Here is a 16860-nt window from a genome sequence, read left to right on the forward strand (position 1 = left end):
GGGCCTCTTTCTGATTGAATTGTGAGATAAAAGAATAGTAAATTACTTTGGAAATGAATAATACTTAAAAAAGATAAACTTCTATAGCAAATTAACAAAAAAACAACAAAAACTTATAATTATAAATTGTTATTGTTCTTTTACTTTAATGATTCCCACCAATTTAAATGTGAAAATTATTAAAAAAATCTTACAAAACTTTTTAAATACATCTTATCAATGTTTTATGTTTAAAGTACATTATTTTGTCATTACTTGATATTTCAAACACAATTTTTTTTATTACTTTGATATTTTCGGTTGGAAAACACGGCTCAAGCACCCACGGCCGTTAATAAGAGTAAAAATATAAATATAAATACATAAATATGGTTAGACACCTTTGTATAATTTTGAATGGATAAAAATATAAATTCTTCAATGACACAACAATACCAAGTTGTTTTGGTGTTAGCTTTTAAATCAACTCATCATTTTTATAGTAGTTTTCTACTTTTTTTCCATCACTTTAATTAATATGGACTTTGGTGAATACCCACCTTAGAACAACATATTTCCTTTTTACCAAAAGTCTCATATTAAAATATCATTTTTATAATTGATTAGATTTGCAGAATGAACATATTTCCTTTTCATCAAAAGTCTTACATATTAAAAGATCATCTTCATGATTGACTAAATGAGTATCCTTAGATTTCTCTATCATTCATTTCATGTGTTGTAAGCCCTTTTTGAATTCTTGACATTTAACCTATAAGTGACCAGACTCTCCACAATAATGGCATTAAGCATTAGTAATATATTTCAGCTAAAAATTACCTTGTTTTCTTGGTAACTATATTTCTTTCTTGGCTCACATTTGACTATCTTTTGAAATTTGATCTCACCCATCATTTGTTGACTCTACTTCAATGATCTTATCACATCATCTAGTCCTAGTGTACTCTTCGGAGCTAGAATTGACTACCCTAGTGACTTATCAGACTTAGACAGTGATGCCAACAAAAGTAATTCTTATTCATCTACCATCTTCTTTGAGTGCAAATCCATTCTCATCATCAATCAATTAATGAGTCACTGATGCAAACTTACTTTCTAACAAATTCCACAAGTTCTTTAGAATAGAATTTTAACGTAAACCTACTTTACAAATACTCAATAAAAAGTATTATCACTTAACGTATAATTTTTGTTGCAAAAATTGCAAACATTTGTATAATTTTTTTATGAACAAAACTGCAAACATTTTCATCACACAATTATCCAAGCCCTGTACATCAAAAGTGACTTGTGAATAATTTCCTACTTTTTCTTTTTACTTTATCTTTCATTAAAATTTATTTTAACGATGTTTATTGAGTACTTACACTTTAATATTTTACAGACAGGTCTTCATGCTTCCTACAGTTCTCATCCAATGTGATTATATAAACTAAGGTTGGTTTTAAGTATTATTTAGACCGGTCATCGTGCAGTGAAAGTGAAAGGAGTTAATCCAAATTTGCAACTACATTTGCCCACATTATTTTAATATAATAAATAAATAATCATTCAAACAATAACTCTTAACATGTTTTATATTTTATATTTAATACAATTAAAAAAAAATTACAATTTTAATATACAATTTTAATTTTATTAATTTTTTAAAATTGTTAAAAATTAATATAATTGCACATATGTTCAAAATTTAACTATTGTAACATGTTTATTAAAAGAAATATTCATGATAAATGGCCTAACTAAATTAGTAAAAATATTCGGCCCAATTTCCCACACCTAGAAAAATTCCTTGACCACTCAGGCTGTTTTGGATTATGAAAGGGTTTTTCTTCCTACACTTCTAAGCATTTCTTCTGCACCTCCAAAATTTAAGAAATTTTTAAAATACTCTTTGACCATTTAAGAAAATTTACCGCGACATTACACCCTAAAAATATTTTCGGATGTCGATTTTCAAAAATCAAAATATATAACTTTTGGAAGTCAAAATATATCACCAGAAATCGACTTCCGGAAATCAAAATATATCAGCGGAAGTCGACTTCTGAAAGTCAAAATATATCATCGACTTCTGAAAATAAAAAATCATTACCGAAAATCGACTTCCGAAAATAAAAAAACATTACCAGAAGTCGATTTCCGAAGATGAAAAAATTAAATCAATTTTAAATATTTTAATTCTTTTTAAAATTTATATTTTCTAACTTTTATTTTACTTTATTTTTTAAAACACGTATTAAAAATTATAAAACATATAAATTTAAAAAAATTACTTTAAAAAAAAAGTAATAAAAATCCTAAATAAAAAATTGAAAAATAATTTAAATTAAAATAATAAAACTTTAAAGTTAAAAAAAATGAAAAAATATTTATATATAAAAATCGGAAGTCCGACTTCTGTTAGTTATATATATATATATATATATATATATATATATATATATATATATATATATATATATATATATATATATATATATATATATATATATATATATATATATATATATATATATATATATTCTGTTTTTAATTAAAGTTTTATTATTTTAATTTAAATTAATTTTTAATTTAAATTTAAATTTTATTTATTATATTGATATTATTGTAATTATTTTATTTATATATTTCATATGCATAGTATTTTATATTTTATTTGAATTTTTCAGTTTTGTTTAAAATTTAAATATTAAATTTTAATCAAATTTTTAAATTTTTTTCATTTAAATTGTTTTTATATTTTTAAATTTAAATTTATTTTTATATAATTTATTAAAAATTTAATAAAAGTAAAAAAGAATTAAAAAAATCATATTTAAAATAACATATATAAATAATGAAATTTAAAATTTAAAAAAAAACGACTATATATATATATATATATATATATATATATTTGTATATATATTTTCTTTTTTATCTTTGTTTTAATTTTAAATTTTATTATTTTAAAATGAATTTAAATATTAAATAAAATTAAATGAAGCATAATAAATTTTTTATTTTTTTGTTTTTTTTAATTTAAAGTTTAATATTATTTTAATTTTACTTATTTTTATATTTATATTTATTTTTCAGTATATTAAATAAAAATAAAATTATATATATAGATATTAATATTTTTTTAAAAATATATATTAAGAAATATGAAAACATAAAAAATAAATAAAATAATAAACTAAAAAAATCATTAAAAGTTAAAAAATATAAATTTTAAAAAGAATTAAAAATATTAAAAATAAAATATGTTTTTTAACTTACGGCGGAGGATGTTTGTTGACTTTCAGAAGTCGACTTCCAGAAATATTTTTGACTTCCGAAAGTCGACTTCCAGAAATATTTTTGACTTCCGAAAGTTGACTTCTGAAAATATTTTTTGACTTTTAGAAATCAACTTCCAATGATAATTTTTGACTTTCAAAAGTCGACTTCCGATGATACATTTTGACTTCCGAAAGTCAACTTTCAATAATATATTTTAACTTCCAAAAATTGACTTCTGATGATATATTTTCAATTTCAAAAGTCATATATTTTAACTTTCAGAAACCAACATAATTTTGGAAGTGTAGTGTCTACAAGTTTCCTTAAATGGTCAAAGGATTTTTTTTGAGAATTTAAAGAAAGTTTGGAGGTGTAGAAGAAATTTTGGAAGTGCAAGAAGAAAGACCCTTATGAAAAATAGATTCCATAAAACTCGTTGGGTATTGAATATGAAGAAATTCTCAAGAATCAATGCTTTTCAAAGGAGCAAAGATACAAGCAACCATTTGCTTTAAAATGTGTCACAGCAACACCAACACAAATGGTTGTACTCGACTTTTCCAAGCAGTCTGTGGATAGGCTTTTTGGATTATAAAAACCTCCTTCCACAAAATTCATTCGGCATTTGAATACGAGTTGGTGCAAGAGATCCCTAGGGATTAGGAAGAAATTCTCAAAAAATAATGTTTTTCAAAAGAGCAAAGATACAAAGCAAGCATTAACTTTAAAATGTGTTCACATCAGCACTAACACAAATGGTTGTACTCGTCTTTTCCAAGCATTTGTTGTGGAATCTAATGCACTCAGTAAAAGAATTGGGACAACTTTTTAACAAGATAGCAGTCTTTAACATTCTTGACTCAAAACACTATTCCAAAGGGCCGAATAAAGTTAGTCCATGAAAAGGAACTTGTTGCAAATAGTTGAGCAAAAGTGGAAACATTACCTGATGGAGGCGACATATCACCATCAAAAATAGATCAAAGGAGTTTGGATTTCCTAACTGACCAAGGGTTGCTGGGGAGAGCAAAATAGTTGGACTCCGAAGTTCAAGATTTGGTTTTGAAATTCGGTACAAATCAGGTAATTGATCCATGGTTAATGCAATAAGAGATTTGTAATCCTCAAAAACATAGTTGTTACCAGTTCCGTGAAGGAAAGTTGAACTATAGTGACATTCGTTTGGCCTTGTCACACCGAAGATTCCCTTAACCCTCGGAGAAATTCATGTAAATGAGACGTGTTTTGAACCTTTAAAAGGATAGCTCCAACCTTCTATTGAGAAGGATTGATACGGGAGATGGAAGATCTTAGTGGGAAATCATAGTACTTTTCAAATTACTAAGTGCATGTGCAAAGACTTAAAAGAGTAGAGATACGGAATTAATTTTGTAACCAGTAAAATAAAGATATCGACAGGAGTTGTACTGAGTTGTATATTACCTCCTTTTGAGTCCATACTGACTTGGAGAAGGATGGCATAATAAAATCCACAATCTATGCTAGAATAGTTATGAATCCCTAAATTTTCCTTAATTGATAATTATTAATTTTGAAGAACACGTTAGAAGTCTATAATTTAATTTGTAGTACTCCCAGAAAGCTGTTACTTACAGCCTCCATACCAAGTGGAGTGAATACTCAACAGGGTGTTGGGCCGTGTTAGTATTATATATATATTTCTCTACTCTACATATATGACTATTACTTATAATCTATAATTTGTAGTACTCCTAAAAAGTTATTACTTATAGTCTCCATAATCAGAGGGTGTTGGGCCGTGTTAGTGTTTATATATTTCACTACATATATGACTTTTTTTGTGTGTGGTATGGCAATGAATTCCCTAATGCTGAATTTTTATGACCATGCCATGTGAAAAATTTGGCTTCATCTCTCCTTAAAGACAAGTTCTAATAACTCGCCTGCTTAATCTCTAAGAAATGAAGGTTCTAACGAGACAAGTCAAATAAAGGAGACGATCCATTCCAGTATGAGCCCAAGCTCATTATTTTCTGTCTTGAGACAGTTGCAGAAGCGTATGATGATGATCTAAAATTAATTTGGGTCCAAAAGAATGATGATAAAAAAAGTGTAACGCATTATTGAGTCAGGAAAAGTGCACCATAATGTAATTGTATACTACAGAGTCTTGCCTAGACAAATATGATAAGGTAAAGAACTCCGGATGGGAAAAGAAACAACCGTCACCATCATCATAAGAAGAATAAGCATGGGACCTACAAGATCCGAAAATGACATCTGCCAGCATACAAGATAGAAAACATGTCAGCAATAAACATGAACACATAAGCGCTAGTAGCAAAGGAATTACATTTCATATTGGGTAACAATAAAATTTAAGAATATAACCCCCATTGTCATTAGTTGTCTTGAAAAGCTTAGTAAAAGAGCAAATTATTTTGTCAAAACAAACTAACGTCAGGGGTAAAAGAAAATTTTCTCTACATAATCCGTTCACCATACTTCAGGTGGAACATTGAATACTTTTAACAATAGCTAGTCAATTAACGTTATTCCACCTTACCAACTTTTACATATAGATGTTATGATAAGTAGATAAACAACTATCAAAGACAGTTTAGTTTCATCAATCAATATGATCTTGTTAAGACTACCCATGATTTCCATCACAATGATAAGTGTGATAAATACTTATTTTCCATGCTTATTTTACTCTAATATTTGTATTCATTCATGTGTTATGTATTTTTCTCATGGAAAGATGCAAGACTTTTATGTTTTCTTTTAAGTTAGATATAATTTGTTTTCTTGACATTATTGTCTAGGAGAATGGACATTTGCAGAAGATTTGAGAATTGCATGTCAAAACCACTTTTCGCTCAGCCACGAAAGTGTTCGCTCAACAATCAAGCTTGATATTCGCTCAGGGAGTATGTTGTCTCGCTCAACGAGACAGTTGAAAATGAAACAGAAGTCATTTCTCGCTAAACGAGTATGTGCTCGCTCAACAAGAAGACAACTTCTGGAAGTAGTTAATATGTCATGAATGACACGAAAAAAGGAAGTTCTTTTGTTGTGGAAACACAGAAACCTATATGGGTCAAAGTCAACTCTAGGTCATTCAGACTTCAAATTCCTCGCAATTTCATCCAACTTGTATGCTCTAGATGCATAGGAGTAGTTAAACTCCCATTTCATTAGGATTTGATGTAAAGAACTCATTCTGTGTAACTCTCCTAATGCAATATAATCTCTTGTTATTCAAATGTTCTATCTAGATTGTTAATGTTTATGATGGAATACCATGTTATTTGTGAGTATCAAATGGTTGGAAGATGAATTGGAACTTAGACATGGATAGAACACCCAACAGTTTTGGTTCTAGGAATAGACTTAATCGCTTGGTCATTCTAGACATCTGATTTTAATGCAAATTGTATGTTAACATGCTAAGGAATTAGTGATTTAACATATAGATTTATAACTTGTTTCTAAGGAACTAGGGCAAGTATGCTTATCATGTGAATGTTGAATAGAATTGAGATATATTGCATTCGTGTTGCATTAAATTGGTTCATGAAATCCAACCATAATGAAGCTTTTTACCGAATGTCATTATAATTTTTGTAATTGTCTAATTCTGTATGCTTTTTTCTCTTACATTGAATCAAACTATGATCTTTACTATTGCTAAAATCAGTAAGTAATAACAATTAGACAAACAAAAACAAATCCCTTGGGAAAACGATACTTGAACTTCCATTTTACTACTTGCAATGATTTGGTATATTTGTCAAAGAGTTAATAGATAACAAATAATACTAAGGTTTGGTGATCTAGTAAGATCTTAATTAAATGCACAAAAAAAAAACGCAAATGTTTATACTCTTAAAGAAAAAACAAGATGAACCTTCACAAAGATCGTCAAACCCTTCAAAGCAAGAAAGTCTAGACAACGGTTAATGATTGACAACAACCATCAGACAATGTAGACACTGAAAATCCATGTGTATCACAAGACTCAAATTTAATTTACTAGACCATCTACTCTTAACCAAACTTGACATACAGGTTCCCAAGTTTATTCTAACATAGTATATCAACTCATCTTGAGATTGTATGCTTAATTTGGTATTGGGGTATTGCCAGTATTATGAAGCGGTGTTCAAAGAAAAAGTTGTCATCAGCATATCAAGTTGAGCACAAATTAAAACATGTCAACTAAAAGGTTGGCTACCAACCTCTAATAAAGCATTGAAACAAAGATAGAAGATTTGCAAGCAAGCTCTAATAGTCTTATTCAAGATATCTATAGTACGAGTTCTCCCATGAAGCAGAAAAAGAATAATGATTCCAGCAATTCTAAATGACTCTGTGATTTAAAGCTCTTTGCATGCAATAATGTCATAAGGGTTCTCTTAGTGCAAGGTCTTAGGAGCATCTAGCGAGACAATAGGGAATGTTTCTTATTTCTAAACCCTTCACTTTGTGAATTTACTAAGTTCATATCCTCTCTATTGGGTGTTATCTTAGTAATCTTTTCAAACAACTCTTTTGTTGTAGCAAGTCACACTTAAAGAATACTCGGGAAAGTTAAAAGTCGCTACATGAAAGAAAAATAATAATACTTGTTCTTTATCTTGGGAAGATAAATAAGATAGTCAAAAATGACTTTATACATTTGTTATAAGCCAGAAGTGATAGTGAGAATAATTGTAATCAATTATTGATTAGCGAAACTCTTTACAATGTAAAAGAGAAACTATATTTAGCCCAGTACTGAGGTAAATCGTTATAAAATTCCTAGGTATGGCACTGCCTCAAGTATTGCACCTTTAACAGCTTTTGGCTGTCTTTTATAAGCAGCTTGCAAAAACCCTCTTGAAATATTATTCGACTGTCAAACGATCACTCATAGACATCAAATCATCATAGTCTAACAATACATTTGTTAAAATCTTTTAAGCTCTAATCAATCATCCCTTCTACTTATCCACACACAAAATAAAAAATATAACTTTTTTTTATTTATTTAAAGAAATTCTGCTTTGTTTTATTTATTTCTAAGATTAAATTTAAAAAGAAATGTCTTTTTCCAAATTTAAAATACTATGAATAAATCATAAATTTAATATATAAAAAGCATTCTAAGGCTTTTAATTAGGCACACTAAACAAAAACAAAAAGAAATAGAGGGACAGCAGGCATACCCCAGTAGTCCTCTGCCTTGCCAAGATCTAGGTGTAACAGTTAAGTTTATCACTATGCCTTGCCTCACAATAACAACTGGTACTGCACGACCCATATTTGACTGAGCCTCCGAAGAAAGCCTTTGGAGCAAATTATCACCTGCTTCCACATCACCAAATTTAAGAATTTGATCTCCAAGTTGTAAACCATCCTCCACTGCTGGTGACGCATCTGCTATCTCGTCTACCATTGCAAAGGGTCTACTGATCAACACATCCACATCCATTGAATTGGGGGAATGTCTCATGAGAACATTTTGTGATGTCATCAATGCAACAGTGTCTGTAGTTGATGAGGTCTGAGTCTCCGAACCATCATCATTACCTTAGCATGAAGTCAAACATTGTCATAATAAATATCATTTATTATTCATATACAGAGAGTGATCTTAATCAAACTAAAGAAGGGAGAAAGACTAATACAAGAATTCATACCAATGCTAACAAAAACAATAGCTTTACAAAAACTAATATTAGTCACTTTAACAACAAAACACAATAACAAACAATCATCTTTTCTTACATCAGGTTTACAGGCAACTTTGCAATGGGATTTTTTGCATCTTCAAGGAACAGTGGCTTTGTTAAGCCTCTTTGGACCAATATTTTGACATTCATGCACATGACTTTGAAAGAAAGATTTAAAGTTCTTTTAGCAGTGGGTGGGTTTTGCAGGGTTTATGTGCTTGTAATTTTAGGACATGCTGGAACTTTTCATGAGATAGAGTGGAAGCTTGGCTTCTTCATGAGTGTGTTAAAGTTTTGATGCTGATGGAATTGGCAGCAGGGAGAGGGAGGGTGATATCATGGATAATAACATATGGAGGTAAAATTTTCAAGTTGGTCATATTCAACACCAAAAATACTAAAGTGGTTAGACTTTAAATTTTAGTAACACTTCAACATGAATATAAGTATTATAACTAAAATAATAAACAGATCAAGTAATAATTTGCACAACAATTTTTTATTAAGCTCCATAAGCTAATGACAAAGAAATAGACTATAAAACGTAGTCATAATTTGCGATTAAAAAGAAAATTACGGCATTGGCATAGGAAGTAGGGTAAGGAGGACCCAACATCAAATTTGACAGAGCACAAGGTTGCTCCAGAAAAAATCGACCCTAACTCACGCATTTAGTGACTAAGCAGGAAGATGCAGAGAGCTACAAGGCAAGGCACATACATACACAAGGAAAAAATCATACATGAAAAAGACAACCTTAAAACCAGAAGTATCATGCATTCATGCTATTATAATTCATAAAGAACAAAAGGCACGGCTAGCAATACCCATAACTCAAAAGATATACATAGAAACAGAATTTGAAAATCCCAAATTCCATGGTAAAAGGTGCAGCTATATGACTCAACTTATTGACAAACCAAGTCCATAGTAGCATATAAAATCAAAGTTCCAACATGTAAACTTGTACGTGCAAAAACACCGACTCTTTGGTGACACCTGGATTCTTGTAGACCGATGACCTACTTTCAAGTCTTGCAGAATGCAGAATTTGAATATTTTGGTTTATTTTCTCAGTTATCTCCTTGTGATCATTGCGCAACTCTACAAAGAGAACGAAAATCATAAGAGAATACAGCATCAGCACGTTGACGCTTGTAAAGAAGCAATTGAACACAAACAACAGTGGTTCGAAGCCGAATCAGCGAACCTGCAAGGCGATGTCGTTCGGCTCGAACAACGGGGATGTCGATATCGGAACGAGGAAAGCCCTAAAAAATGAAGCAGCGGCGTCTCGTAAAGAATGAATGAATCAACGCTTATGCAAAGCTTTGGAATGAATAGATGGTTGAAATTAGCGGAGTGAGAAAAGAAAGAGAAGGGAAAACCTCAGAATCGACAAGACCGCCGGAGACACCAGGAGCTCCGGGCTGGGAGAGGCGAGCGATGATGGCGTTCATCTCCGCCTCCAGCGCGCTACGCTTGTCCATGAGAGACATGGTTTCTGCCTTCACGTTCGTCGCCACCATAGTCACTTCAAGAGAAACGATTTTTCGTTGTTCTTCTGATATAAAAATGAATGGTACAAGAACTTCTCCCTCTACCTGAGTAATGATGAACTGATGTATTTATCTAGGGTTTTCTTTTTCCCTATCCGTGCAGAGTTTTTTAATGGCTTTAACTTGTTAAGGAACTAATTACTTAATCATTAGTAACCATCACTTTAATTATATTCTTGTTATATCTGTTAATAATTAGTTTTTTTTTTAAATAAAAAAAAAATAAATACTAAATCAAATGAGAAAAATTTAAAGATACGTTTTCTAATAACTTCTTACATGCTGAATGTATTTACTTTGAAATTTATTATGAGGGATTTCTTTTGTGAGCAAATGAACAGAATATGAAATATGAAATTCTATCTTACAGCAAATGTCCATTTCAATCGGTTTAATTTAATCATATTTTACATTGTTGATTTGTTATTACATTGCAAATGACATTAGTATCAACTTTTAAACTCATTTTGTATGTTTTCTATAAAATGGTGTGATCAAGAATGAAAACACCATTCTCCTTGAAGCTTGCCACTTCCACGTGAACCCTTCCAAAGTATTAAAGGTAGAAATAAATGAATAAGAGACTTCAAAACTCATAACTCTAACACGAAAATGCAATATATTTCATCTCACGCAAAATTTACAAAATGTGAAAAAATTTGACCACATCAAAGATGGGACCTAATTAAGTTGTTTCTTACGAAAGTAAATAGCCTCAACAATCATGAATGTTTAAAGGGACAACGAGTTTTTGACAACCACTATTACAACCTGGCGTGGTGTTGATCAAATATTTCATTCTCAATTATTTTGATTTTTCATGTTGGCAAGGGAGGCGGAAAGGGTTTGAATGAAATCTTTCTTTAAGAGAAAGGAGGAAGTAGAAAGACAGAAAGCAAGAGAGCACCATCTAAAACTAGAGAGCACCATCTTAAACTAGAGAGCACTCTCTTTGTCATCTTCAACCGTTTTTTTTTTCTTCTTCTTCTAAAAACCCCTTTTCTTCTCCATATATTTTTTCTTCTTCAAGACAAAACCTCGGACGGTTGCGCCTTTGTATCCATTGTCGTCGAAAAGAGAGACTTCTTTTCATCTTTGTAGTGGCGTAAGGTTGTGGTTGTCCTCTGTTCCTTTAGTTGGTTGGTTGATGGAAGTTAATCGGGATCACTTCTACAAAAAGTGCATGGTGGCAAGTTTTATTTATATTTTTTTGGTGTTTTAGTGTACTGCGTATTGGTTGTAATGTTTCCTTTTTTCTATAAAAGGCAAAGACAAATATGGTTTTTCATTTCAAATGTTGGTTTAAGAGGTTAGGGTTAAGTAATTCTATTATTTGTTTGGTTCTTGTTGTCACTAAAATGATGTTAATGACATTAACTTTATTATTGTAGTTCTTGAATTAAAATAATACTTTACTAATCCATTATCGACAGCAGGTGCTAAGTATAATACAAATAAATGCTAACTTAGAATACATGTTTTGCATATGGAATAAAACCTCTTAGCAAATCAGAGGAAGTCTTTAGTTTAATCTTTTTTAGTATGGATGAAACTACCTTCATTTATGAACATGTTAAATTAAAAGAACATGAAAAACTAAATCAATCCATTGACAGACCTACATGCTTACTCAAAAGACCTAATTGATATTCAAAATCTCAAATTTCAATATTTTGTTTATGGACCATGAGTGTGTAGTGTGTTCATTAAAGAAAGCAAACCCTAAACCCTAACATGTATTTATGGAAAGAAAAGATACATGTTTATTAATGAGAGTAGTGTATATGTTTAACATGTTTGTGTATATGAATGACCTATATGTTAAATAATTTTGACAAATTAAAATTATTTTAAAATTTTCATAATATTTTTAAATATTATAATGTTATCTACTTTCGCAACCGAAATCACGACGGGACGACTAACAAAAGAAGAAACGAGTTTAAAAAGATATTGGAGTTGCCACTATAGTTATTCTAGAAAACTTTGGAAAACTATGGAAACCCATGAAAAAAAAGCAAGTCTGCAAAAAACCAGATTTTGGATTCTGGAGTCAGTTACGCGTAGAGAATGTGTTAGCACCCTACAACGCCCTTCCGATGACAGTACTTTTAATTAAAAATGCAAAGTTGATGTAGTTTTCAAAATGTTAATTTTCCCCAAAAATAATGAAACAATAATATTAAAAAGAAACAAAAATATATTTTGTTTTTGGGCCCGACAAGGATTGACTTTGGTCCTACGTATTCTCATTTAAAGTGGGAAATCAGGGTTATATAGTTCTTCAAAAGAGATTTGGAAAACTATTTAGAAAATGATTTGATTTTTTTTTTAGGTGAACCTGACAAGAACTGACCTTACTCCTACGTATCTCACAATAGAGAATTAAGGATAACGTAGTTCTTATAGAAATTGTTTGTTTGAAAATATTGATATTTTTATATTTTGAAAATTTTACATTTTTTTTTGTATTTTTTAATTACTTAAAAAGAGGTGTCACATGAAACGAACTGTCGGACAAACACCAAAACTATTTTTGATATTTTTGAAAATAAGTGTTACACGACGTGAGCGGCCAGACAAACACCAAATGAGAAATAAAATATTATTCATTTTTTTAGATTTTTTAGATTTTTGTGAATTTTCATGATTTTCAGATATTTTGGTTTTTCATTAAAAAATGTGTACAAAAAAATGAGACAAAAATAAAATTAAGGTAAAAAATAACAATAAAATAAGATAAAAGGATGAAATAAATCAAAGTAAAATAAAATAAAAAATATATACTTTATAATTCAGACGAAATTGAGTGTTGACACTTACGCAAGGTTTCGTATGTAAATTACATACGAAGGTTGTTGTAGATAAATTATTTATGAATGTTTTCATAGATAATTTATGTCAACAAATTACCTACAACAATTTTCTTAGATAAGTTACCAACGAAATATTTCTTAAAAAACTCCAATTGTAAATTTTTCACGACCATTTTCGTAGATAATCATGTTTGTAGGTTATTCATAGATAATTATCAACGTCTTTGTTTCATTGATAATATTCGTAGATAAGTGATGTACGAAACATATTTTTGTAGATAAAGTTACCTACTAGCTCAATACCTACGAAATTTGTTTCATGGATAATTCATAGATAACAGAACATCCTACGAAAATTTAGTGTAAATAATAAGTTGATTTCTTGTAGTGTGTACACCATTGCCACAAATACAAGGTGTAAAGAAGAAGAGGGATGAATGAGAAAAAAAGTTTTCAAAAGAAGACGAGTTGAAGATGAAGAGAAACATTTGAAGAAAATGAAGACAATGCTTTCTAGTTTGAGACGGAGCTCTCGCACTTTCTGCCTTCCACTTCCTTTTAAAGAAAGATTTCATTCAAACTCTTCATACTTCCCTTGCTAACGTGGAAATTCGCGAAAATTGAAAATGAAATGCCCAATCAACAACCACACCAGGTTGTAATGGTGGTTGTTAAAAACACATTTTCACACTATCATTTTCCTAAAACAAATCGTCGCCCTCTATCTTAGGTGCCATGTTACACCCTCACCTTCTATTTTTTCTTTGTACAGTAAACATCAACTCATCATTTCCTATAAACTAAAGATCGTCAACATATATGCTTACAATGAACATGTTGTCCCTTTTGTTTTGTTTAACCAAAAGAGTATGCTCATATTCAAATTTTTTGAAACCTTCATTGACAAAATATGTTTTAATATGGTTATACCAAGCACACAGAGTTTGTTTAAGCCCATAAAGCGATTTCTTTAATATGTACATTTTTTCTTCATTCCCCTTCTCAACATAACCACGAGGTTGCTCAACAAAGTCATCTTAAACTAATTTTCCATGTAAAAAGGCAGACTTCACATCTAGTTGATGTATAGCCCATCCATTTTGTGTTGTGAACATGATTACCAACCGCACGGTCTCCATACGAGTTACCAGAGCAAAAAAATTTGTGTAATCCACACCATAATGCTGAGCATATCCTTTCACTACCAGCCTTGCTCTAAATTTGTCAACTTCTCCCTTTTAATTCAGTTTAGTCTTATAAACCCATTTTACTCCAACTATTATAGCTCTTTTTAGTCGATCAATTAATTATCAAGTGCAATTTTTCTCAATTCCCCATTTTTTGCATCCATGACATTTCTCCATTTGTCAATATTCACAACTTATTCAAAGGCAAATAATGCTAAGTAAAATACAACCTTTTCATCAAGCAACCTTTCACCATGCATAGTCTCTTAGCCAAATTGATTGCTTTATACTCCCCCATTCCACGGGTCCGTTAGAATTTTCTTGATTAGTGGCAAAAGACTCTTCTAATTGTTCATCAACAACATCTTCCTCTACAGGAGATTCTTCTGAGACCACATTTTCACCATCTTCCCATTCTAGCTCGCATTTAGCAGTTGACTCATGTTGGTTGTCCCATTTCCATTCTTTATTTTCTTCAAAAACTACATTTATGCTTACTATAATCATTTGTGGGATAAGATCATAAAGTTTGTATATGTTTGATTCTTCGTTGATTTTGCGTAAAACACACCTCAAACTTTTCTCATCTAGTTTAGATCACAAATTATCAAGTACATGAGCATAAGAAACACAACTGAAAATTCTGAAATGTTGGACTAATGGCTTCATTCCACTTCAGGCCTCTTCGATTGTTTTCTCCTTCATTGATAATGTTGGACTACAGTTTAACACGTGCACAAACCAGTTTACTACTTATGGCTAGAGAGTTTTAGGTACTTTCTTTTATGATAGCATGTTGCGAACCAAATTCATGATTGCTCGATTCTTGTGTTTTGCAACACCATTTTTATTGTGGTGAATATGCAATTGTCAATTGTCTTTGCACTCCATGCGCATGGCAAAAATTGTTGAATGCTCGAGTTGTAAACTCTCCACCACGATCTGCGTGCAACCCTTTGTGTGACATATTTGTTGCTTTCTCAACATGTAACTTGAAGCTTTTGAAAATAGTAAAAGCCTATGATTTTTTTGTCAAAAAAATTAAACCTAAGTTTTTTTGGTTGAAATCCTTAATAAACGAAAGCAAATACCTTTTATTGCTATCTCGATGTTGTTTCCCCACCAAACAATCTTTAAACAACTTAGAGGGAGGCTTATGCAATGGTAAACCTTAAACCATACCTTTTTGTTGGAGAATATGTAAACCTTTAAAACTTAAGTGCCTAAACCTGGAATGCCACAACTACATTTCCCGTAATTGTGTTCAAACAAGTGGGTGCTATAGGCAAAGAGATGGTATGCAATATAAACATTTGATTCGATGACATATTAGATTTCATAATCAAACCTTTTTCTGGATGATATATTTTGTATTCGCCTTGCTAAAATACAATGCTTAGCCCCTTCTTCAACAAAACAAATTTCTAGGAAAAGAACTTAACACCATATTTTATGTTTTGTTGGAGAAATAACCGCAAAGAGTTCAATAAGTTCCTTTTGTCACAAAATTTCCTGTAATCCTACAACATGTGGTACAAAACGCACAATACAACATGGTTTTTTCTCTATTAGGAAGCAAAACAACATCGAAGGAGATCCAAAAATAAACAACAAAAAAAGATAAGGAAAACCTCAGACCTTCACTTTTTAAGGATTTCTAATCACTCACCTCGTATCGATAAAGAAAACAAACTACAAAGGGCACTTTTGAGAAGGGAGGTGGAGATGAAACAGACAACTGTTGACAAAAAGAAGAAGATGAACATCTTCCTCTAATAAGGAATTTTGATGATGATGATGACTTATGAAGAAGTATGGAAGACTTGATGATGATGCATGGAAAATGTTGAAGACTTAAAAGAATGCTTCGATTCAAGAGATTAATTGAAGACTTAAGAGTTTAGTTGTTTAAAGTCTTGTAATATGTGTACATTATTTAAGATAGTTAAAATAGTAGGTCAAGAGTCAAAAGGCAGAACCCAAACAACAGAGCACTGAGAGAAAATTCTTATTTTTACAAAACGCACTGTGATAATCGATTATCACTTATGATAATCGATTATCATAAGTTTTCTTTTAAATTTTTCAGAAACTGCTTTGAAATAATCGATTATTTCAGAGGATAATCGATTATCAGTACGAAACAATGTTTTTCAGAAACTGCTCTGGAATAAGCGATTATCACTTATGATAATCGATTATCTATGGCAGTTGTGACTTAACCTTTCATATTCTTAACCTAATTTCTAAATAGGCCTCTATAAATAGAGTGGTTGGCTTCCATTGTAAACACACAGAAGTTAGAGAAGTTTGAGTACTTGAGAACTCT

At 30.6% G+C, this 16860-nt stretch overlaps 1 protein-coding gene across 1 annotated transcript; it reads right to left on the minus strand.

Moving 5' to 3' along the window:
- Nucleotides 1-5345: 5345 nt before the first annotated feature.
- On the minus strand, nucleotides 5346-10613 carry LOC114164275 (26S proteasome regulatory subunit). The gene is made up of 5 exons (XM_028048880.2): nucleotides 10358-10613; nucleotides 10180-10240; nucleotides 9969-10073; nucleotides 8463-8826; nucleotides 5346-5529 (listed from the first exon to the last, which is right to left on the minus strand). The coding sequence occupies exons 1-5, from the start codon at nucleotides 10496-10498 to the stop codon at nucleotides 5508-5510; spliced, it is 693 nt and encodes a 230-aa protein (XP_027904681.1). The 5' UTR covers nucleotides 10499-10613; the 3' UTR covers nucleotides 5346-5507.
- Between the last annotated feature and the right edge of the window lie 6247 nt (nucleotides 10614-16860).

This window comes from Vigna unguiculata, chromosome 9 (assembly GCF_037176805.1).
Source record: "Vigna unguiculata cultivar grain cowpea cultivar isolate G323 ecotype 2 chromosome 9, ASM3717680v1, whole genome shotgun sequence".
Classification (NCBI taxonomy): domain Eukaryota; kingdom Viridiplantae; phylum Streptophyta; class Magnoliopsida; order Fabales; family Fabaceae; genus Vigna; species Vigna unguiculata.

Bases quoted from the DNA above. Each gene is read 5' to 3' on its own strand.
- LOC114164275 (XM_028048880.2), bottom strand. From the start codon at position 10,498: ATGGTGGCGACGAACGTGAAGGCAGAAACCATGTCTCTCATGGACAAG. The intron at 10,241-10,357 runs GTTTTCCCTTCT...TTCATTTTTTAG, and splicing joins GCGGTCTTGTCGATTCTGAG to GGCTTTCCTCGTTCCGATAT. The intron at 5,530-8,462 runs GTATGCCTGCTG...GTATGCTGGCAG, and splicing joins CAAGGCAGAGGACTACTGGG to ATGTCATTTTCGGATCTTGT.